At 40.8% G+C, this 24,362-nt stretch overlaps 2 protein-coding genes across 6 annotated transcripts; one reads left to right on the top strand and one right to left on the bottom strand.

Moving 5' to 3' along the window:
• Nucleotides 1–11,928: 11,928 nt before the first annotated feature.
• Nucleotides 11,929–14,344, bottom strand: LOC135485190 (male-enhanced antigen 1-like). 4 transcript variants are annotated; one of them, XM_064766996.1, is made up of 4 exons: nucleotides 14,331–14,344; nucleotides 13,128–13,467; nucleotides 12,823–12,904; nucleotides 11,929–12,709 (listed from the first exon to the last, which is right to left on the bottom strand). In XM_064766996.1, the coding sequence occupies exons 1-4, from the start codon at nucleotides 14,336–14,338 to the stop codon at nucleotides 12,537–12,539; spliced, it is 603 nt and encodes a 200-aa protein (XP_064623066.1). In that variant the 5' UTR covers nucleotides 14,339–14,344; the 3' UTR covers nucleotides 11,929–12,536. The 4 variants fall into 4 exon arrangements, with proteins under 4 accessions (XP_064623066.1, XP_064623067.1, XP_064623068.1 ...); XM_064766997.1 differs by lacking the exon at nucleotides 14,331–14,344 and adding an exon at nucleotides 14,125–14,161; XM_064766998.1 differs by lacking the exon at nucleotides 14,331–14,344 and adding an exon at nucleotides 14,037–14,147.
• A 23-nt stretch (nucleotides 14,345–14,367) lies between these two features.
• On the top strand, nucleotides 14,368–24,352 carry LOC135485189 (RNA polymerase-associated protein RTF1 homolog). Of its 2 annotated transcripts, XM_064766993.1 has the most exons (16): nucleotides 14,368–14,501; nucleotides 15,729–15,836; nucleotides 16,167–16,293; nucleotides 16,636–16,867; nucleotides 16,994–17,208; nucleotides 17,511–17,703; nucleotides 18,048–18,222; nucleotides 18,435–18,517; nucleotides 18,850–19,045; nucleotides 19,203–19,280; nucleotides 19,461–19,582; nucleotides 19,930–20,065; nucleotides 20,374–20,481; nucleotides 20,862–20,906; nucleotides 21,686–21,821; nucleotides 21,991–24,352. In XM_064766993.1, the coding sequence occupies exons 1-16, from the start codon at nucleotides 14,421–14,423 to the stop codon at nucleotides 22,095–22,097; spliced, it is 2,142 nt and encodes a 713-aa protein (XP_064623063.1). In that variant the 5' UTR covers nucleotides 14,368–14,420; the 3' UTR covers nucleotides 22,098–24,352. The 2 variants fall into 2 exon arrangements, with proteins under 2 accessions (XP_064623063.1, XP_064623065.1); XM_064766995.1 differs by lacking the exon at nucleotides 20,862–20,906.
• The last annotated feature ends 10 nt before the right edge of the window (nucleotides 24,353–24,362 follow it).

Below are 24,362 nucleotides of genomic sequence, written 5' to 3'. Positions count from 1 at the left end.
CAAGGTCTGTCATGCTCGCTTATCGCTTACATACATTTTGGTCAGCACATTCAGAACTAAGTATTGGGAGTGGAAGAAAAGTCAAAATTCTCTAAAGGCCAAGTTCTGGTATTGATTGAAATGATTCCAAGCCGAGGGTATGTGAGGATAACAATCAAAATAGAGCTGCCACATTTTCTTTTTAGACACCTAACGAAATCACAAAGGGAAGATAAAAGACGTTTTCTTCCTAAACATTTTGGGCGGTCAACTGGTTTATGTACAAAAGAATGTGCCAATCTGGTTGACAAAGATTCATCAGATGGCTGCCAATTCATTTCATGTGAGAAAATGCCATTCAGAAATCAGGCCTACTCGATCGTCATTCTGTGCGGATACTAGAGAGGCTATGCGATTCAGAATCTAACCTCGACACTAAAACACACTTATGAGGTTCACAAGAAACATGAAGTGTAGTAAATAACATGGTAGGCAATGGCACTCCTTTATTCAAAACTACAAATGTACTTGATAACTGAAGTAGTAATTGGTTTACAGTGTTGACTTGATCAAATAGTAAACTGATCAGTGTCAAGTATCGATACTCATGTCATACCAATCGCTAATCAATGAAGGTGAATGTTGCTGTAGGACTGACACCTCAGTATCATCATTCATAGAACAAACATTGTAGGCCACAAACTGATGGCACAAGCAGCAAGGTTGACACGACCACTTCTAAAGATGACCCGGACCATCATCTCCACAGAACCTGTACTGTATCAACACAGCTGGTGTAACAGAGTAATCATCAATGAGAACCAATTAACCACCAGTCCATTTTAAAACTTTCGCTACCGAAAAACCACCAATTCGTCCCAGCAGCTCCAAATCTGACGGTGTTGGCGGCGGTTCAAAACGATTGGTTAGTTCAAATTAACGGTTCCTTGTATAACATGAAGTGACCTGAACATTAGCCGTCTAAACAATCATCTTCATTACCCACAATTATATCAACGATTATCCGTCTACAGAGAAATGATGGTGGTGTAATAACGATTTCCGTTGCCAGCTGATTATTACAATAATATAATAGTATCGTAGTATGCTCCACATGGTCTGTCCTTATGAGCAAATATGAGGTACATGCCATGTGAAAGTCAATCTTATAATTCACGGAGAGCACAAAACAAATATGATGGGCATTTTTGATAAAAACATGAGATGGAGCCAATCTGTTACATGTACATGTAGTGGAGTGTACTTGCAAACAGAAGACTGGTGACAGTTGTCTTGTGCCACCTTGGAAGCCAGAGGAGAACCCTAAAGACTGACATGTAGGCTACCTGACATTCTGCTATAGCGGGTTAACACGATGGAACTTCAATGGTATGGAAAGCATGTCACCTCCAACATCCATTTCTACCTAGATCAAAGTCTGAGATGGGTTTCTCTAGTATTTACAGCACAGCAAGTATCACAAGCTCTACCTTTTCAAATGAACCATCAAAACACCACCCTGTATGCAGCAGTCAAAACGTAAGACTTATGTCTACAAGAGAACTTGTATAGACTTTTTCAGTTGCTACTTTTGCCTGGTGATACTCAAATAAATACAGTCTGATTATTTTTAGAAATAAAGGCAATACTGATAAGTCACCTAGACCTATAAATAGCCCGCCACATCAAACTGGATGATTGCAACAGTATACAGAATGAAGACCTAGTGTACCATACACTGTTACATATGTATTGAAGAATTTTAGGTCAGCCAAGCTCCAATATCATGTCAATGAAAATCTGAGCCAAAATACCGATGTTGCGAGAATCAAAGTATCATTGTTTCTGCTTTCGGGTTACCCGGCGTCTTAACTTTGAAGAAAGGATAAAGATACAGCAGACAACAATGATGATAATGGCAAGCTTTGCTTTTCAAAGAGGGACTCACTGAAGGTCCTTGCATAAAATTTCTTATGTACTTGATGTGTAATCTTTTTTTATACCTAGGCCTACATGTATGCAGCCATACCTAATGCCATACTATCTCAAAGACATGAACTTGGCAAGCTAGCCAGGGGCCAAAGCAGTTCATTTATTCAATCAATAATCATTCATGGCACATTTGAAGCCTGCAGGGTTGCGAGCAAATACTCCACACTATTTGCTCCTCTTAGCTCTTTGACAGAGATAACATTTTTTTTCTAAATTATTTTTAATGCCAGCTAAAAGCACAGCCAAAGGCTTGATTCGAGTATCCATTTCTCATGTATGTTGACCCCTGAGGGGAACCACAAATTTCTCCACAAATTACAGGTACTATATATACATCGACATTTTTTTGGAAACCAATCAATGGGGGGATTCAATGAAAACAATCATTTGCTCAGGATCGTGGTAAGAGAAGTTCCATCCACATTATCATGTTATGATCCAGGGCATTAGCTAAGATACATGTAAGTCATGCCAGAAAACAGACAAAAGAAAGTCCACGTCTTTTGAAAATTAGATATCTCCAAGGACACCCGAAGTTTCGACATCTTTGGGCATAGCCGTGCGTTTATAGAGAGGTTTCCTGAGAAGGTCACCAACAGTGAGCACTATGGACCCAAAATAAGTGTCCTTGGAGATGTTGTTCTCCTGACAGAGGTGTCTGCTATGGGAGGCTCCAGTGTATGAAACCAAGGTTTATCAAAACAACAACAACACCGGATGTGGGATGTTTCTGCTAAACATTACGCTCCCATCCTGATCAGGATGTAATTTCCCATCAACGGCTGTGACAATAACGACCAATGGATTCAGAGCAATCATGGCCATTATAACGACCGACCGCATAGCTTTCTGTAATTATTACATTTATCATTTTATTATTGAATGAGATAGAGGTTGTATGAAGGCTGGACTAGTTAGTGTCCCCTCACGGAAGTGGAGTAGGCCTGAAAGTGGCATGGTTGCATGTAGTACACATGTGATTGTGAAACAGGTTGCTCCAACCTGGTGTCCATGTCGCGGTTTCTATGTTATCACTAGGATAAAAGTAAAATAAATGTAAAACAAAGGAAAATGGTCTTACCAGTTCCTGTGAGGCATACTTCTTGGAGGACGGGTCACCTGACCAATAGGAGTAGTCGAACGTGAAATTCTTCACCCTTTCTCGACTATCTCCAATATCCTGAACGCCATCAATCTGAAAGAAATAGTTTGACAGATCACCAATACATGTTGCTTCCAAAGCAAGCATTTGTCCCAAATGTGCGATTCCCATAAAACATGATCCTAAACTACAGTCATGGGAGTTCACCCCCTCTCGGAGGCACAATTTCCTGGGATGTTCAGCCTTGTAGGCACATCTGCACCTGAGTGTACACCTATTTGACAGCCCAAAAATATTTGAAAATTCTACAGATTATTAAGGGTGTGAATGATGGATAATACATGATATATAAAGGAAACAATTTAACCACTGGGGGTGGGACATTCAGTTTTATTGTCTTCTCATAGTCACCAAGACAATCATTAGATATAATCCACAATAACCTTTTCAAAGACATTTATAACAAATGCATTATAACATTCAAGAAGTCAATACGAGACTTAACTAAGAAGTTGGCCAGGAAGTGGCGACGGAACGTTTAGACAATGGGAGACTGCCAAAATGTGGAATCTGTCAACTGGCAAAGCGAGGATGCATAGCAGTCTCCCATTGTCTATAAAACGTACCGTCGCCACTTCCGGGCCTACTTCTTAAGTGTGGTATTCATAACAGCCAGCTAACATTAGTCGAGCGCTATGCATAATCAATAGTACTATTTGTACCTGGTGGGTTAAGTAATCATTATTCGCTTCATTAGGCCATCACACTTGCAGACCAAACACTAATTATTTTAAAAGCCATTTAGAAGTGCATGGTACGCCATTCCATTCACAGGCTTTGATGTAGGCCTTCATGACCCATAAAGCAATGCTAAGGGCAGAGTTTTGAAAGACAAAACTTTAGGAGGCAAAACATCTTCCCTTCTCATAGCATGGCATGGTCATCTTGACATACAAGCAGGGCATAGAGTCGGAGATGGCGATGGGCCTACGGACTATCTCTCAGAACAGCTGCAGATAATTGCCCAGTAAACTGTAACAGGATCGACAGCTCTTTCTCACCCTGATATCCTTGATGGCGAGAGTATCTCCATGTATTTCTACCACGGAGCTGGCTGCCTGGTCATACTCCCTGAAAAAGATAACAGAAGAATCACTGAGTATGATTATGAATGTCACATATTGTGTAGCCATTTCAAAATACTTATTATTGGCAAAGATGCATCTTCTTGCCAAATAAAAAATAGGCCTACTGGACTCTGGTTCTGTTATCTTGGCCTTACGCTAATGAAGGAAAACAAAGGTCTCTCAATGTGAACAACAACACTAGGACTAATTCTCCAGGGGACTAAATTGACGTTCACACCGGATGATGACACATAACCAAGGAGATACATTGTTGCACTCGATCTATTTCGGCACTGGGACGAGTTTGACATTATGTACAAAATGTAATGAAAAGTCATGTGTGTTGATAAATCAGACATTTTCGCTTATAAAGTAACAACAAGATACTTACTTTTTTGACATTGGCCGCACACGGACCGCAACTTTGATATTCGACATTTTTCGAGTTAAATACGATTATCCATTTTCCATAAACATAATCCAAAAGTTTTCGAAAGCTTTCATCGCATTTCTCCACACGAGTCGGGGCGATTCTATTTTGGTCAAGGGGTGAAAGGTTACCGATTGCTCGTGCTGCCATCTGAGTTTAGAAATAGAAGGCAAAAATAGGGTCAATGTTATATCCCATCCGCGTTAGCAGGTCATGTGATCTTTGAGATTTCGGGGGAAATGAAATTGTAAACAAACGCACGTGGGCAGTTCAAATGGTGTACACTTGCGGACTTGGGTTTTCCCCGTGTTTTGAAAAGGGTTTCTTAAAGGGGGATTTTAGGTAGGAGCTGTCATTGATGATAAACCATGTCTTTGAGCAAAGGTTTTAAAACATGAACGGTTGAGGATTCCGAAGTTATCTTTGCTATCGAGCTCGTTCATTGGTCTGCGATGTGACAGTATCTGCAATCTCATCAGGTCTGGTTGTGACAGCATATATGCTGTATCTGGTCCTGTTGGCTGTGGTAAACGAGAAGTCTCCGGTCTTTCACAGCCGGCGGCTGGTGTGAGCATCTTGACCCTCAAGCCTTGGAGCCACTCCGCCGACCCGGACTCCGTTACACCAACGGAGCGATCAACTCTGATGGTTCAGAATGGGTGTGAGGGGTGAAACAGCCTTCCGTCTTGTATGACTTGGGCCCATGTCTTTCATGACGTCGGCCCCTGTCTCTCACAACCTGTTGCTGGTTAAGGAAGTATCTAAAACCCCATACCACATACCACATACCCATATGCCAATTTTTTCCAGGTGGGGCAATCCAATGTACCCTACGAACGACGAACCACAAAGTACGAATGTCTGTCGAGTCGTCAAGTCCTCTATCTCCTAATTGATTTACAGGACACTGAACCATATTTTATACTTGGTTGTAGAAGGAATTGGGGAAATGATTAAAAATAAATCGTCTATAAAATGCATTTACATCGTCTTTTGGCTTACGGAACCTGCCTAATGCAATTCCACAGCTCGGCAAATGTACATGTACAAGTATGTATGTTAAAGCCAATCCCACATTTTGACAATGCCTGTCATATTGATCATTGACAGAACAAAGGTCTCGCTTGAGCAGATAACTACTAGCCGGCCTGGTTCAAGGGGTGCCCGGATGCTGTTACGTCAAATGTATTGTCTTTGGTCATGATCGGTCGCGGTTGATTTGAACGCCAGTCGGTTGGTGTGTGAGACGCGGAGAACATCGCGGGAACACTTTCTCCGATTTCAAACGTAAAAATGCCTTCAAATTTTTCGAAACAAATCAAAACGGCTGCAGCAGAAGGTAAGGCACATTATCTATTCCTGATAAAGGTATGGGTTGGTTTCAAAGGGTTTTTATTGTAGAAATAGTCATACAATCAAGGCGGGAATGAACTGCGCAGTTTGAAATTTCAAGCAGACATGTTGAATTATGTACATCACTGCACTTCATGTACATGTTCAACGGCAATTTTAATTGCCATCCCTAATCAAATACCATTTGCTCAAAGAAACTAAAGGCGCACGTCCAAGTCATGATGGTGAAGATGGAAGTGATCATGAAATCTGTGAAATGCCATCACTGCTGTTCTATCCTGTGATGTGGAAATCTCCACTGAATACGTGAAGGTTTGTCTAATTATATGTAAATTGATGTGAACAGTCAACAGTTTTAAATTCAACAACCATTCATTTGGCGGCCACTATCCCGACTGTGGTGTAGCACCCGACTATAACTGGCATGAAAAGGGGATACGCTGGTTATGGATGTCAGATCGTGGTTCCCTGACCTTTGCAAACAATTTCACTGGACGTAACCCACGCGGCGACACCGAGGACCGCTGGCTGATCTATTGATATGTTCGTACTAGGGTGTCAAAGTCGGAGAGAAGAAGAGCCACTCTTCTCTTGTAGGGGGTTCACTTGGAATTGTTTGCATTTGTTAGCCTATAAACACAAGATTTTAATCCTTCAGTCTTTGGTTTGGCGGAGAGAACTAATCTTACATAAGTCCAAGAACAATATCATATGTCTTTATGGCAATATTTATTACTGGGACCCAGTACAGTGCCGTTCTATCCAATATTCTTTGAGGCTGTTGGAGAGACTTCTTGTCTAAACAGTACCATTTTGCCCCCTCTAAGGCATACATTGGTAACTAATGAATTGACTGCGAAATGAACGCAGTTGAACACAATGTGAATAATTCAGTCTCGGTTTCGTCGAAAAGAAGGCGATATGTTACTATTTGATAACGTATATGATCATGATAATTAGGAGACCCTGTGTGGGTGTTTGATCCAGCATACTTTGATGTGATTGGAGATGGAAGTTTGCCATAGCTGAACATTTATTGGAAGGAAATCTTGATCTTTACATGTGTTGCTGAATTTGACCATTAACTTGATCTGTCTCATGATTTCAGAGGTGACTGACCCCTCGGCCCATGAGGTGTGAAAGCGAGAATGATGAGTGCCAGTCTTCAGAATGACGAGGTGGCAGTGCCCAGTCACATCACAATCACATCAACATTATCAGGATGATCAGGTCACAGATCGCCGATACTTCAGGGGAGTCGGGGGAAAGACTCTGGTGTAAAAGCAGAAAATTTCGGGGCGTCATCATGAAACCGCTTAGTAGAACTTGCCATTATATCAATAGATATTTCTGTAAAATGATGCTTCAAATAACGCTGTTCTCAGATCTCCAGCTGTTCTTTCTTGTGACATGCCTGATGCTATTCCTGGTGATGAAATATTATATGCATTAGTAATGTGGTATATTTCTGGTGTGTTCACTGTTGCAATAAATCATACAAATCCTGAAAATCTTTGATTGTATTGTTTTGTGCTTTACTCAAATTTGAAGCATACAGTATCAAAATATACTGGAGGAAGACCATACACATGAGGCAGTATCGAAAGACAAGTCTCATTGCAGAGAAACATATTCATACTGGAGGAAGACCATTCACATGAGACAAGTCTCATTGTATATTCATACTCAATATTATATCTGAAGGACTATCCCTTGGATCTTGGCGATGGGCTATTGTTATATATTGTCCTTTCTGTAGGTAGGCCTGTGTTGCAGGCAGCATAACTCAAATATCTAAAATCTAAATAACAAGGGAAAAGAAACGCATAATAAAAATAAAATATAAAGTAAAAAAGAAAAAGAAAAATGTTGTCCACAACCGGATTCGAACTCGCGACCTTTGGATCGAACATCTTATTCTGCCATTTCTGACGAGCGCTCTACCAACTGCTGTAATGTTTCTAAGACGTCTGACGTGATGTATTTGTCGAAATCTGATTGGCTGAAAGTCCCTTGTACTGCCCGAAAGGTTCATGAGAAAAATTCGCGTACCGGTGTAACATCTGTGGCTGTTCCCCATGTTTCAGTGTTTCCAAACAATAGGCAGCTATAGAGACCATGACTTTTCAATAGGGGGGATACACAGAAAAACTCGTCAATCTATTTTTGAGCGTTCCCAAACAATGAGGGGAAACACTCAAAAACAGAAACACTCAAAAACATTACACCGGGCCCCCTTACCATATAGCTGATTGATGGTAAACCGACCAGTAGGCCTATATAAATACTTGGGAATAGGATTATCCTTAATACCAAGACGGGAAAAAAGCAGATAAGACTTTATGGTGAATTTTCCAGTCCGAAGTACCAGTAAATATTATAAACGCATGTTAACTATCCTGCTGGGAGCATGCAAAGCTGTCGTTGGTCCACCCTGTCATTTCTCGGTATAATCTTGAATAATTGATCAACACAGATTGGCTAAAGACCCGTTTATATCGATCTATTCCTTGATACAAGGAAAACCATGAGATCGATTGGTGGCACGGATGTGGTGAGGAGGGGGTATAATTCGCGCTGACGACATCTAGGAGAACTAACCGATTTATAATGTCATAAGGGAAAGTACAACAGCTAAAGATCAACGTGTTCCGTAATCGCTGCCAGCTGATCCGTTTAAGACTTCGATTCCTCAAAAGCAAACGTCAAAAGTACAGTAAGGCAATTGGCTTGGATTTATAGCTAAATAAGCCTACCGAGTCGGTCGAACGAATGAAAATTATCAGTGAGCTAAAGATTGGTAATACAGCTATAGGCTGAGGACCATTTCAGGGATATTTTTAACAATTCCGTGAAATAATCGCCTACTTGTAATTCATGAACTCGATACGACCAAGTAGAGATGTACATTGCGACAAATAACTGAACGGAAAATGCCATTGTCGTGTCGTCGCTAAGTTTATCGGTTGGTGCGTGGGAGCTAGAATTCTCTCGCGTTTTTATTATCATATCTTACTTCAGAAGAAGGAAGCCTAACCTTCGTTTACAAGACGAACTTAGCAGAAGGCTACTGAGTTGGACGTGTCTCCGTTATACAAACATTAATCGATTCGTTTGGATCGCGTTTGGAAAGTTGTACAGGGGATACTCCAAGTTTTGATTGTATTGTCATTGTGGTGGTTCAATATGGATGAAAAGATACTCCAACTCGAAATCAAAGCAATGAACAAAACCCGTGAGATAAATGGGGAGAGGAATATGAGGCTGGGGAAATATACGAATGCCTTGAATAAACACAGGGCGAAGATAGAGTTGGAATATAAACAAGAGAGAAGGAAGCTTGCGGATGAACTTCGGGATATCCACACCAAGACGCCATCGCTGGACGACCTGGACAGACGTCTTGAGAGTGACAAGCGGTTGAGAGGTATTCCAAATGTTTGTGTGACGCCTGATTACGGGAGCTGTGAGAATATCGGGTCTGTCTCGCAGGCATCGAGTCCTAAACTGAGACCAAAGACGACGAATAGACTGTATGAGAATGTTGTGAAGAGTGAGTCAATCTCCCGCTCTTTGAATGACTTGAGAAAAATGGCGGGTGGTAGGGAACACTCTGGTCCTGTTAAAATCAGTGCTGCGTCGTATGAAGACTTGCAACATGCTAGGATTGTGTTAAAGAATACACCACACGAGAGTTTGGTGTCTGAGACACTTAGCGCTACCTACCGAGATCTGGATTCGCCAAGATCACCCAGCCACAGTAGCAGTGAGAGTCTTGTGTACATGACACCTCCGATTGGCAGGAGGGGCACCACGGAGATCAAGGTGGCGCGGTCCGGAAAAGTGAGACACAAAGTGGTGTGACAGTGCTATTTCAAGATTGTGACAGTGATCTGACAGGAAAGATAGCTGCATGTAATTGATACATTTTCTTTAGAAACGTGCATTAATTTCGTCTTCAAGATGGAGGTACCATTTCAGGTTGTGACAATGCGGCGCACGGCGTCTTATTGGTGCGACACCACAGACCACCATGGGCCGCGGAGGTGAGATGTGAAAGACTTGGGGGGTCAAGATGATGTAAATCTGAGAGAGAGAGCCTCGCTTTTTTATAGAAACTTACTTGTCCAAAAATGTAGAGAATGTAGGCCTATTCCTCTTTAATTACTGCATTAGCTTACAAGAAAGGTTGTCGCAGATAAGACTATGGTAAACATTCATGTTTAAAATGATTTAGAACAATAAAGCTGGTAAATGGCTTTCAAGTAAGAGCATTTGTTGTAAGTATTTCTACTAAATTTGCCAAGGAGTTCATGCATTTACGTATAGGATATGACAGCTATCTGATCGTAAGGGAGACAGAAAAGCCGTAGTCACTACAGCCATGCCACATTGGCACAGCCATCAGTACACAGAACCTCTGAAGTCACAATCACCAATGACGAGCCAGACAATCAGGGTATTCATTACCAAAAGGTTTGCAAAATACAATACAAAATTTTATTGGTATATGAAATTGACATGGGCTTGAAATATATTGTTTATAGACGGCTAACTACTGCCTACTTCCATGTTAAAGTTCCCCATTGTCACAGCCTTCAACAACAGTGCTCACTCATGCCTGGAGGAATCATTCATGTTTATGTGTCTCTACGGTTTCATTGGGGACCAATTGGGTTTATTGGTCTGATGACCCTATTGGTCAAAGAGAGAGAAGTCCACTCAAGCCTTTTGAAGTCAACGTGTGACGGGTTGCACTGCCACACGTGAAACTCGCTGCCTCCAAGGACACAGCAGTGTATGTGTCTAATCGGCACAAGAACCATGAGATTAAAAAGCCATGATCTTTCTAGGAGTTGAAACCACAAACAACCAATTCCCCTGATGTCATCAAAGACAGCAAAACCATAGTCACAACCACCAGGAGATTTAAAAGCCCATTGTCACAACCACCCATGGCAGCTTGCCCGTATTGTCACAACCATCAATGACAGCAAAACCATAGTCACAACCACCAGGAGAGTGAAAAGCCCATTGTCACAACCATCCATGGCAGCAAGACCATAGTCACAACAACCAAGAGACTGTAATGCCCCGTTATCACAACCATCCATGGCTGCTTGGCCATATTGTCACAACCACCAATGATAGCAGCGGACCATTGTCACAATCAGTAGGTTACAGTATTGCCCATTTGAAGACAGTATGTAAGGAAACGAATGGGTGATATGAATAAAGACTAGCAAATGCTTTTACTCCGGTTTTGTACAGAAAGGCCTAGTGTAAATGTACATGGAGATTTAGATAAAAGCATTTGCTAGTCTTTATTCATATCACGTTCCTGGAATCAGAGACTTGCACAAGGTTTTTTAATGGGACACAGGCCGATTATGCCAGGTACACCAAGACTGTGACTCATGAATCAAGCCTACTGCATTGAAACATGAACACGGGGGCATGTGCGCAGCCAAAATCATTGGGTCAAATATTGATGCTGGGGTTTTGGCTCAATCAATAATCAATCAAATCAGCCGTTATTATTTGAAACAGCTCCAGGCATTTGGAATGATTGGTACCAACATGTTTTGACCCCAGGCTTCACAAGGCATTGTAGTTGCAAATCTACCAATCAAATATTGGTAACAATTATAAAATATTATGTTGGCGGGACAAAACTTCAAAGAAGGGTGGATTATTTACTATTCCATGTATTCGTGGAAATCATGACAAAACAACGCCCAGGTTATAATAAGGCCATACGACCCCAAGATATTAGTCAGTGTTCTCTATCAAAGAGGTGATTACGGATGTGACAATCCCAACTGATGATAATTACAGTGTACTGTCTACTGTAAACATGACCAGGTGTCACCACAACTTCCATGGTGCCTTGCAGAGCAAGGGGGGAGGGAGTTATAATGAACATATAGGAGTTGACAACATAGTGAATACAATTCTATATTTTATATGTACATATATATTTACATGTAAACACAGAGAAAAGACTGATCATAGACACTGATCGAATCTCATAAACAAAAGCATGTCTTGATTCACAGATTGATATCAAATTTGCTTTGATTTTTTTCTGGTTCTCAATTGATGGCAGAAGAGGCACACAAGCATCATCAAGGGTGCCAAACTATGTCCCAAGCCTTTCCTGCTCTAACTTCAGCACAATGACAACTCATAGAAACAGATTGTAGTTTCACATTTGTACATCCACTTGTGTAAGAAGTTAAGTCATCAAAAGTCCAGACCAGAGTCAAGCCATGATACACATGAGTGAATATATTCCAATACATATAAGTATACTGCATACTCTATACAAATGTATGGGTAATAAGAATCATACTGTCTTCCCCCACAGTCCATGGACAGCATTTCCTGCCCTGGTGACGCACTGCATATTCACCCAGAAACTGAGGAAGTCCTCTGAATAACTGAACACATGGAGAAGTAGCTTTGTCTGTAACTGACATATTAAGAATCAATTACTGTCTTCATCAATTTCGCGATAACCATTAACCTCCAATAGGACGTAAACATTCTGCTACCGTTTCTCTTCCCTTCTCGAGTCAGATACCTTCACTTCGCTCTTCCCACTTAGATGTGGTAACACCTTTGATTTCCATTCATCGTCCGACAGATTCTTGGCCCAATCTGGATGGCTACTCGGTGGTAAAAGGAAGCCAGCCATCACTTTCTTGACTTCCTCTGCTTGTTCTGAAATACAAACACCGGACATTATAGATGTTGGTACAATGTTTAAACACCATGGTACATGTAATGATAGTTTTGTCATGTACACTTAGTGTTCATTTATCAAATCTCCTCACCTTTGGGTAAAGGCTCAGCAGTAACTTTCTGATTCCACAGACTGCTTGTTCCTGTATCAGCATTCCCATTTGATTCTGCTCCCTGAAAATATAACAATAGGAGTAAAACCCAAAAAAAGAAAAATGGAATATGTCAGGGTATGAAACGAAGAGGCAATTTTCTTTTGAAAACTCAGTAGTTTCAATTAGCCATCTGTGTAAATGAAAGATCTGTCAATGAGTGATGCAACAGAGGTGCAAGTGCAACTCTAAGTGTTCGTACATGTCTGCAACTTGCTTCATTTTGCACCCTTAATTTGGCTCACCTGGAAGATAGAGCTTGCCACGGCTCCAATTGAATTGTCAAAATCAGAGTCAATGACACTCCTGACTGCATGGTCTATGACACTATTATTGGATCCAACAGAACTGGACAAGTTGGATTGTGCATCACCTACAGTCTCTTCGTCACTATCCAGTGTCGGTGGTCCCTGTGAGAGGGGCATGTAACCTGCATGGACAGGGTCGTCCCCATCCTCTTCTTCATCACTTCCATCAGAATCGGTGAAATCAATAGGGTTGATGTCTAGGTGATCCATGGAGATGTCCTCCGTGTCTGGAGCCTTCTTTTCTTCACTGTCGTCTGGGACAGGAGACATCATCAGGCTGTAATCAGAGAGAAATCATCACTAAACGTCTTGATGCCTAAAGACCGTACAATAAGAATCAACTAGTCTCCAATGTAAGGCAGTTACGGTATGGCAAAGGTCAAAACATTGACAGAAGACTAAGTTCAAACCATTTTGACTACAATTTGAAGAAGTGAACAAGTGAACTAGCTGCAAGATGTGCCTTACTAAGATCTCATGAGAAAAAATGTTAAGGTCATTTTTGAAGCCTTTAGGCTTTTCCATGGTTTCTCGATCCCTGCCATGGCCCATGCCGCCATGTGAATCTGCTGACAACGGAAGTGTCTGTACTGTAGTGTGGGGCAAAGAGACGCTGCTTCGCTGAGGAGAACTTAAGGTGTGCTTCTTAAAAATTCAATAAGTACAACAACAACAGCTGGAGTCAGAGTATAATGGATTAATTTCATGGCCAACACTTTTTCGGGGACACACTGTACTAGACTGTAGCCTAGCTAAAGTGGGCGACAGGATCAGATTCCACTTGGATTAGGCCTACAGCAATCTGCAATTTAATCCCCAACTATTTTCAGTTATTTCAAATCTTACTGCAACAAAAAATAGGTTTCTGATAAATGTCACATATTTTGCCAGAAAAGGACAATAACGGAGAAAACGAAATAAAATGAACAAAAACCTGGAAATTTAACAACCGGAAGTGGCATTTCCTAGAAATCGTCCTGCACAAACCAACTTAAAATTATCATCTAAAGTATTTTAAAACATACTAACGTAACATTTATAACTGAAAAAATGTAAAAATTCTAGTCCAGACTAGCATTATTTCATACTATATTTTGGCATGAAATATCAAAATTATTCAAAATTATTTCCAAATATTACCCAATCATATTGCAGACCGAACCTCAGAAATGAGCCGACCACCATTTTGTTGAAAAGTGAAGGCGACTTGTAAAATTCTCTCCAAAAGTCATGAAAATGAAGCGAAAGAAGAATCGCGCTCTGATCGATTCAGACTCGAGCGATAGCGACAGTCCTGAAGATCTTGATGAGGTGCAAATTATATGTCCTGGCTCATGCAATTCCGAGGAAAACGCCCCCAAATAAAGTCTTGCAAGCGGACAAAAGTCCGACGAAATTTTCCCTGTAGTCAAATGAGTACATCTATACATGCAATAACAACTTGCAAAAATCATCAAAAGAAATTCAGTCTAGACCCTAAATAAAGTCCAAAATTGCAACAAAGAAATGGTGCTCTCTTCACCAAATAATGAAGTTGCCTGCTCTCGAAGTTGGATCTGTAGAAAAAGCAAGACCCAAGGCCATGGGAATTTGAAACTGAAAGTGAAACAAGTGAACTTCCAATGTTGAACTCAGATTTTAGTATTGCATTTTATGTCGAGAGAATTTGAACTCCACCTCCATACATTACAAGCTTGGCCTTTGATTTCTTGTAACAATATCTTGCAATATTGGCCAGAAAACATCATCTAAACTTAATTAAAAATCTATCTTTCTTTCTACTTAATTTTGTGTGGAGAACTTTTCAAAAGTTCTGCTCACCTAGTTGTCAAATCAATTGCATGTTTAAAAATGTTCTGCTAGTTTATCATCCTGATGGCCTCGCCCCTTTATCTTGGATTTGTCAAATGTGTCCATCTTTCCTTTGTGTTTTGTATGGAGGTGCAACTTGCCTAAATTTGTTGACCTGGACAGTGGTGCTTATGAAACCCCTTGGCCTTGAGTTCATTTGACCACAAATCTATAGACAAAATTAGTGCAGATACAGAACAGTATCCAAACCTCAGGTCATTCTTACATTTGCACAACCCCCATGCCTAGTTTTCCCTCACAAAGTAGTAATTTGAACAGGAGCAGCAATCGGCAATGTCTGTTATCGAACCACAGAGGTCAGCAATTCCTATTTCTGCTGACTCTGTGACTGCACATTGGAGGGCACCCTCTTTTATGTTAATCCACTCAATTGCTTCAAACTAAAGTGGAAAATCTGTAAATATAGGGTGGGGGTCACATAGGTGATGGCTTATGTTGTGCCCTCGCTGAAGGGCATGCTGTCTAAATGAAATATAAAAGCAAGATGCAATGTCGTCCGTCGTTCCCAGACTGAAGCAAACAGCCTGCACCAAGATTGTACACTGGCTAACCAGTCTGTTCATGGACCAAAGAGTAATTCCTTGGCTTTGCCAGAAGTATTGTGTTAATTGTGCTTATTGAGTGCATTTCTGTTTTCTTGTTTTACATGCTGTTTTCTTCTTTAAGGAATTGGCAGCTTTGGCCAAAAGGAAGAAGCCAAACCGTGAGCGGGAATCTGGCAGCTCTGCAGCAAAGATTAGTGAGGACTCGCAGACTTCAGAGAGTGATGATGATGTAAGCTGATCATTTGTTGAGTCCCAGTCTGACTGAGTGGAGTCAAACTGACGAGGATTACAATAATGGTCACCAACCTGATCCATATTCAAATGGTCATAGAATTGAAATAGTCATTGGACATGTTGGAAAAATAGGCCTTTGATTGCAGGCTAAAAACATGAGACAGAATCCTCCAAAGAGCTGTAATCGACCAATAGTCAGGGGATATCACTGTTGTGTTTGTTTTCACTAACAGTAGGAATGAGCACAGATTTCATTAATGGTTGCCTGTCCTGAACTAATTCTATCTCATTGTATTGGTAATGTTTACTATCTGGCATGTTTAAGTGGAGAGCTGACGGCAAGAGAAGTAAGAAGAAGAAGACCAAGCGTCCGGTCAAGAAGGTCCGTGTGCAGCTGTCGTCTGAGAGTGAGGAAGAAAGTGATCGTCAGGAAAAATCTGAGCCTGAGGAAGGTGAGACAGTTTCCTTGAGCCCCTTATCAGACTGATGAATATGCCACAAGACATGGGATGCAATCAGCTAAGATCCCTTTGTTCACAAGAGATAATTCCAGTCCTTCAAATGTTTTTTCTTACTTTTTTCATGCCATTGTTCTGTTGTACTTATGTGAAGAGAGTCAGCATAGTCAGGACTGTTGCCATGCTATGTCAGCAAAACAGAGGTAGAATTTGCGTAAAATTGTTATGCCTGATTTCGAAACTTATGTGACCTAAGTCCTGGACAGCACATTTTGAGGCTCTAGGAATACGTTGGGCTTGACTGTCAACATGTGCATTTTCTGACCTTGTTTCCAGGTGAGGTATCTGACTCCGACAGTGATGGTGGTGCGGTGGCGTACGTTGGTAGGTCCGAGGATGACTCCGACAGTGCCGACTCTGACAGCGGACCAGAGGAATTCTATGATGGTTATGATGATGACATGTTGGGAGATGACGAGGACAGGAAGAGGATGGAGGCAATGACTGAGAAGGAGCGAGAGATTGAGTTGTTTAACCGCATCGAGAAGAGAGAGGTCCTCAAAACAAGGTGATTCAGATCATTTTGAGCGCCCCTAGTTATTAGCACCTAATGCAGACTGCAGAGGTATCCACTTCAAAGAAACCCTACCTACTCAGAACTTCAATCTTGAGAGTATAAGTTTGACTTTTCCAGGTTTGAGATTGAGAAAAAGCTGCGACAGGCCAAAAAGAAAGAGCAGAAGAAGAATGCAAAGAAAGAATCGCGATCAACACCGAAGATCTCGATTCCTCCCGACAGCAGCAGCAGGAGCAAAGAGAGGAGGAAGACGATTGAGGATAAGAAAGATAAAAAGATGTCGGCATTCCAGGATCTAAAGGCACGCAGGGAGAAGAAAAAGGAGGCACAGGGTAAGGGTCAGCATAGATCATATGTATAATAAAAGGATTTATAGTGCTTTTTACTCCACGTGGGAGATCAGTGGTATAGTGATGAGATGGCCAGGCTCATAATCAGGAGGCTATGGCTTGAACTCGAGGAAGAATCGCCGCTGTATCATATCTGTGTCCTTGAGCAAAGACACCCAACCCAGCATTCCTTCCATCGACCCCAGGAGTTTAAATGAGTACAAGGCTTGGTTGGGAGGAGTGTCATGTTCTCAAAAGTGTCGCTCATTATTCTAGGTTAATCGTTTTCTTCTTCCTCATTGCAGAGGCTCAGGAGAAGGCTATTGAAAGGAAGAAACTGAAAGCTAGTGATGTGTATTCAGACGATGATGATGATGATGAAGACAACGATAGTGACAAGGAAGAAAAACGCTCGCGGTCACAATCTGGATCTGGATCAGAGTCGGATGGCTCGAGTGCCAGTGGGCGGTATTCATCACGGTCCGACTCCGAGGAAGAGTAAGTCTGCTGAAAGTGATTTCAAACTCGTTGCTGAGGACTATTTCATCGTGAGAACTGAATTCATAGTTTGATATCTACAAATCACAATACCTCAAAGATGTTCAACTCCATGCAACACCAACCTTGGTAGGAATTGTCAGGCTAGGAGGAGCTGTTACCAATTCATAGTTACATCGATTATGTACTTCAATCTTGAGCTGTTTACAATTGGAGTCTGAGGCAGGGGTTGAAAAGTTGTCTTTGCAATCACAGAGTTAAATCTCTAGGGTGGATGACAATGGCATAGTGGTTAGTGTATATTTGTTATGAACATTCTGTATTGTTGTACTGTTCATTTGCAGCATGCCCGCCCCCAGAAAGAGACAGTACATACAAGCAAAAGAGGAATTGTCACAAATCCGACTCTCGCGACACAGACTTGAGAAATGGTGCCATATGCCATTCTTTGGTAGGACCGTGTCTGGTTGCTATGTGAGGATTGGGATAGGGAACCATGAAGGTCGGCCTATTTATAGGGTAAGTCGTCTCATCCCTTAGTCATGCATATTGCTCAAGTTCGCACGTGAATTGTGAGATGTGATTCATGATATGCACCTTCTGTTTGATAATCTTGTTGGGTACAACTTTGACATTTTTTGTCTCAGGATGTGACTCTGTTTAAAACATATTCCTACATTGCAGGTCAATGCCTCCAATGGATTCATGCATGTTTTGTGTTGATTTTTCAGGTGGCAGAGATTGTTGGTGTTGTTGAAACGGGCAAAATCTATCAGCTTGGCAATACAAGGACAAATAAAGGGTTAAAGTTAAGGTGAGTCTGCTGCTCTGATGACCACTACCTCTTCACCTGAGGTAGCTCCCATAACTACGAAGCAAAGTCGTGGGTTCAACTCCCAGCATGTTACTTATTACTTCCTCGCTGGTAGAATTGAAAGGAGCGCTACCCAGGATGTTTTCTGTGAGACCATGTGGTGATAATACTTCTCAAAAAGTATTTTGTGCAAGGTTCTCGATACAATGGGAAGTGCTGTGTCGATTAAAATGAGTGTGAATGTTATCATTATTATAATATTATTGTTATTATATGAAAAAAATGTTAGCGAGCCTTGTACCAATAGATGCATCCAAGTTCTTTTATCTTAGGCACGGGTCAGCTGAACGCGTGTATCGGTTGGAATTTGTGTCTAACCAAGACTTCTCCGAGAATGAGTTCTTTAAGTGGAAAGAGACAATGATGCTGGGTGGATTGCTGCTGCCAACGAAGGATGAAATCGAACAAAAACTTAAAGATCTTCGGAAGGCATCAAATTATAGTTATAATGAGGATGATATTGATAAGGTGAGTTGATTAGCCATGCTCCGTCAGTGAGTATGATTTGAATGACATAACTTGGGGTGGCCAAGAGGTGTCTCCGAACAAACTTGATTCAAAGTTCAATGAGATTTCTGTCATGTAAAATATTGTTTATTTATTTATCTTTCAATATCATTTTCAGATCGTGGAAGACAAACAGAAATTCAAGAAAAACCCTCACAACTATGCTGTAAAAAAGACATCCTTACTGAAGCAAAAGGTAAAACTACTTCATACTTGTTATGCCACTATCTGTGACATAAAACCTGGTCAGCAAGCAAACAGTTTAAGAGTCATTATTGCAAGTTGGCCTAAAAAGTTGAAATATTTCCTTATTTTGATTAGACGTGATGTTTTCAATTATTTCTCCTCTGCAAGGCTTCTTCTTCTGTTTTCTCAGGATATGTTTGAAGCCGAAGGAAATGAAGAAAAGATCGAGGAAGTAAAGAAAGAATTAGGAGACTTGGAAGAACGAGCAGTTGAACTGGACAGACGGAGAACTAGTAATATTAATTCTATAAGGTGAGATTTGGAATCGTTAGGGCTTGCTTAAATTGTGTTTTGTCCCCAAGTTTGGCTTACTTGACAACTGAACACCAGCAAATCACTCTGTGGAACAATTGACATTTGATTAGATACAATCAACATTTGATTAATAAGGAAACAGGGTCCTTATTGCTTTGGTATTGAATGCTATTCTGTGTTGGGCCTACTCGGATATTTAGATTGCATGATTTTGGTGCTTTGAAATATATAACGTTCCTAATAGCTGCTGATGAGAATAGTATGAGTATGTATTGGTCTCAAGGGAAGACATTGGTAATATTCGAGTACTGTAATGTGTAACTTGTGTCATTGAATTGTTCCAGTTATATAAACGAGCGTAATCGACGTCGAAATCTTGACGAGGCCGAGAAAGCTATCATGGAGGAGATGAAAGCTCAACGAGGAGCTGCAGCTGATCCGTTCACAAGACGGAAAAGTCGGCCTATGCTTGTAACAAAGGTACGTGTGACTTTGTTGTCCATCTCTTGGCCAACTTGCTTTAACAGTTGACCATGATGACGTTTGACCCTGGTCACCTGAACTTATTTAATTGGGGCACTAAGTGTCAGACATGGTGAATATGAGCATTGCATCAATTGGCCAAGATTGCAAGATGTGTTGACAGTATTCTTACCAGATTGCAGCAAACTCATTTAGTTAGTGGAGCAGAACCTGCCTCTCACTTGGCAGCTAATATTGCCATTAATCCTTGAAGACCTGTTTAGTTTAAACCCTGCCTTAGTTTATTGATCTCTTGTTGTTCATAGGCGCGGGATCCCGTTCTGGAGGCGCAGCTGAAATTCAAGATGGAAATGGAAAGAAAGAGACAGGCAGCGGATCAGAAAAAGGTTGAGGAGCACCCGGATGCTATGGAGGTAAGAGAGATGGTCAGTTTAGGAGAGAAGTGGCACTACTTCTTGGCATAGGGTGATACTGAGGGGTGCTTTGTTGCTCTGAAGTGTTTGCCTGTATGACACAGTGCAAGCAGCCACTGTGATATGCCTCCTTCTCGAGGGCAATGCACAAGATGTGATTTTAAGTGTGAACTTGGTACTGTAGTTGGTGAGTTGTGCAGGATTGAGTGATTATAGTGTTTTATTGGCTATGATTTGTGATTGCAGTTGGATTGACTGGGCTTTGAAGGTTAAATGTCATAGAGTCGGGTAGAATTGATTGGTTGGTGATTCTCTCACATTCCAGCTAGGTATCGTCATATTTTGAATAAGTAAGCGTCGCATTGCACTTGTTGTTTCAGACCAACTCACGCCTCTCAGTGGATGCTGAGAAGGACAAAGATAAGGTGCATGATTCGACTATTTTAGTGTAGTAACTCACCGTGTAACATTTACAACCATCTCTTTCCAACATTTTAGTTTTTTTACAGACAGTGTATTTCAGTATAGCTCTCATCATATCTATAAGATGTTGTTTATCTCATTTTTCATATCAAGCAAACTTTCTTGTCCCGTTATGATAAGGGAAAGTTTCTTATTAATCAGGCCTCTTTGTGCTTGGCACTATGAGGCACAGAAGGCTGCCTATCCATAGACTCTCCACTTGTGCAGTATGATACAATGGAAACATCACCACAAGTTCACAAGGGAAAAGTCTTTCAGTCAGTCACGAAGGAAATCCTCAGTTAGATTCTCATCATGAATACATTTTCTGATACTAGCTCATGGTTTTTCTAGACCAAGTTATAAACTTTGTCATATGGGCGAATTTTCCTCAGTCGTACATCTTAGAAAATGTGGTGAACATATCATGTGCTTTCCAGTTAACAACCTTAGTGCTTCGCTTCATCATCTTCATCGCCTCGCGCATGATTCCTCTCACAAGATTTTCTAATTTCTCAATTTTACGTGATCGTGTTAATGTTAGTGTTCAACAACATTGCTTTGTATTCTGACTCCCTCGGTCTCGGCATTTTGTTATGGCTCCCCAAGTCTTATAGTTAGGGCCTACTTTTAGTCGAACCTGGGTGTTTGTGTGCTGCTCCTTTTGTCTGAATGCTAAGTAGAAGCAGTTATCTTTTCATCTGCTTTTGAACTTGCTAAATCCGGGGCTTTCATTTTCTAGCCTATGGAGGTTCTGGAACCAGAGGTGAATTACAAGTCGGAGGGGAATGGACTTCCAGCATCATCAGGCAGATCTGAAGACCTTTATGATGTCCATGACTTCGACATCAAAATAGATCTTGAAGTGCCATCTGCAGGTCAGTTTGTGAATATCAGTAGCTCGTAAACTGCTGTAATATACAGCCAAGCACCAAATACCGGTAGATTTTTATCACTGAAGTATAACATGAAGTTTGTGAGGTGATTTGAAAAATTTTGTGCAAATCTGTCGCTGTTTTTAAAACTTGTCTTATTTGTTCATTTCAGCCTCAGGTATCACGATGATGCCTAAACTCGCCACACATGGACCTTTAGTAACACCAAAGAGATCACTTAATCTAGAAGCCTATAAAAAGCGAAGAGGTCTCATATGATCTGGCTGTGATGACTTTAGGGACTTGTTTATTCATGTGTTTTAACTTTTAACAAAACCTACTTATGCCAGTTCAGTTTTGAGCCTTGAATCGTGGTTGTTCTTGTGTGAACTGTATAAAACTTGAGATAACAGGAGCCCGTTTTTCTTACTGGCCTCTGAAACCAGCAAGTATGGTCTCTTGGTCACAGAATGTGGGAAAACTGAACTGTAACTTCTCTGGTTTGAAGCCCGTGTGAAGAGATATCAACAGCATTGACAGAATGGAACATTAAACAAGCATTTTTCAGGTTAATCAGTGTTTACCGAGAACATTTTTGAGGCTGGAATTGTTGGTGATAGAGGCTGCTGGGAACAGCCTTGGATATGAAACTGTACACAGCCTGTCAAGGAAGGAGTTGGGATGGTCTGCGAGTGCGTAGAAGGTGGAACTTTTTTGCAAAAAGGTCACTTATGGTCATATCTCGTTTCAGTATAATAATCGAATTTTGGCCCGGGCATCGACTTGCTGTAGAACTGTATGGTAGTTGTCTAATGTGTAGATAATGTAGTTTGTAAGTCAGGTTCTCCTTTATAAATGGCTGGACGGACTTGTGTAGGTGTCAGTGAATGTAAATAACTAAAAATAACTAAAAGAAACACTCTTAAAAATCAAGCCAATGTTTTCAATGAGACATTAGCCTTTTCCACCCTTCTTATAGAAAATTCCATGGAAAGCACTGGTCTCAACACGCCAGAGTTGATACAGGCTTCTCCCTTGTGAATGTCCCTGCGAAGGTGAATCTCGGGAAACCTTGTGATTTCAAAGCATGTAAAGTTTTCATAAAAATGTTGAAATATTTCCCAAAACCAATAATGCAGTACCTTTCGTGATACATATCAATTCAGTATTTTGTTACCTTCTGTAGATTTTTTTCCTTGATCAATGATGGTATCTTTTACTTGCACGGCTTGCAAAATTAGTGTTGAAATTCTTTTGAAATCATATTTGATGAAGTGTATGTTTATGATATTGATGGCTTGGAAATTGTTGAAAAATCTGGAAATGTTCAAAAATGAAAAATAAAGTGTTGTGAAATGAAAATCTGCATATTAGAATATTTCTATTGTATTTAGCAAGCTATTAGGTTTTAACTCAATTGTTTCATACCTTTACAAATGCCTTTACCTTTGCTGGCTTATTTGGAACATTTTGCTGTAAATGAATGTGTTATTTGAAGACACTGATTTGGTGAAAAACAAGTGCAAAACCAGCTGTTGATATGTTTTAGAATGAATGAGACACGCAGATGTGATGGTCGTCTGGTAGCCTCCGCCTGATGGAAGTTTCAAAAGTGACAATATATGTAGAAGAAAGTCTAGTTTTGTGTGGTTGAGCTCAGGAGATTCTCGTAGAATGATTATGCATAATCAAATGTAATGTTGATTGCCATATATTGGAACCTCTGTTTCAACAAACACCTTGTCTGAAGGACACTGAAGTGAGCACAATTTCAAGGCCTGTTCTAGGATTTCAGTCATCAGAGGCAAAATGCCACCTGGCTTGGGGAGTGGGGGCAAACATTTGGGCACTTATTATCTTGGGGCTGAAGTCTGCACATTTGTGAACAGAATAAGATCCTTTTTATCATCTTTGTAAATAGTCATAGTCTTTTATGAATTTGTAAATAACTTTTCTACCAGCTAAAGTGTGTTCATGTACATAATCTAACGGTTAGAATGCTTGTACTCATTTTGATGTGATTTGGTTGATTCGAACCTGCAGGCTGGATATGTTTGAAATCCTATCTTTCGCATCCTGTGCTGGGCATAGTTTCAAGTTGATTTGCAGGAGAGAAAAAGTAAAGTCGGCACGCAACCTTAACAAGAAAACAATCAACTCTTACTCCTTTCAAAGCAGACTTATAATGTACAAGTTGGCTTTGTCTTGGACTTGGAAGACTGACTTGGGGAAGCAGTTTTTTGGGCCATCCCTTATACATATTGGGAATTTCTGCAAAGTTGATCGAAGTGTTGTAGAATTGTAAATGTACATGTATTAAAGAGAACTTTCCTCAGTTGTGCATGCAATCGGCTATATTCTAAACCTTTCAGTGATCTCCGACATCCAGCTTTTCCAGTATTTTCTCCACTGTACATAGCTAGCATATCATTACTACAACCAGCACTAGTTGATATTCTAGTTCATTTCGAGTCGCGTGATTCTGTGTGTAGATTATCTATTGTAAGTGAAATAAAGTTTGTACCTTATCTCAATCAGTGCTTT

This window comes from Lineus longissimus, chromosome 3 (assembly GCF_910592395.1).
Source record: "Lineus longissimus chromosome 3, tnLinLong1.2, whole genome shotgun sequence".
Lineage (NCBI taxonomy): Eukaryota > Metazoa > Nemertea > Pilidiophora > Heteronemertea > Lineidae > Lineus > Lineus longissimus.
Note: the sequence above shows the minus strand (reverse complement) of the source record. Positions and strands in the feature narration are given on the sequence as shown.

Excerpts from the sequence above, each read along its gene's own strand:
- LOC135485190 (XM_064766996.1), bottom strand. Across the intron at positions 12,905-13,127 it reads TGGCAAGCTCTATCTTCCAG|GGAGCAGAATCAAATGGGAA; the intron begins GTGAGCCAAATT and ends TTATATTTTCAG. Across the intron at positions 12,710-12,822 it reads TGCTGAGCCTTTACCCAAAG|AACAAGCAGAGGAAGTCAAG; the intron begins GTGAGGAGATTT and ends TTTGTATTTCAG.
- LOC135485189 (XM_064766993.1), top strand. The coding sequence starts at position 14,421 with ATGAAAATGAAGCGAAAGAAGAATCGCGCTCTGATCGATTCAGACTCG. Across the intron at positions 18,518-18,849 it reads AATAAAGGGTTAAAGTTAAG|GCACGGGTCAGCTGAACGCG; the intron begins GTGAGTCTGCTG and ends CTTTTATCTTAG. Across the intron at positions 20,066-20,373 it reads GGCCTATGCTTGTAACAAAG|GCGCGGGATCCCGTTCTGGA; the intron begins GTACGTGTGACT and ends TGTTGTTCATAG.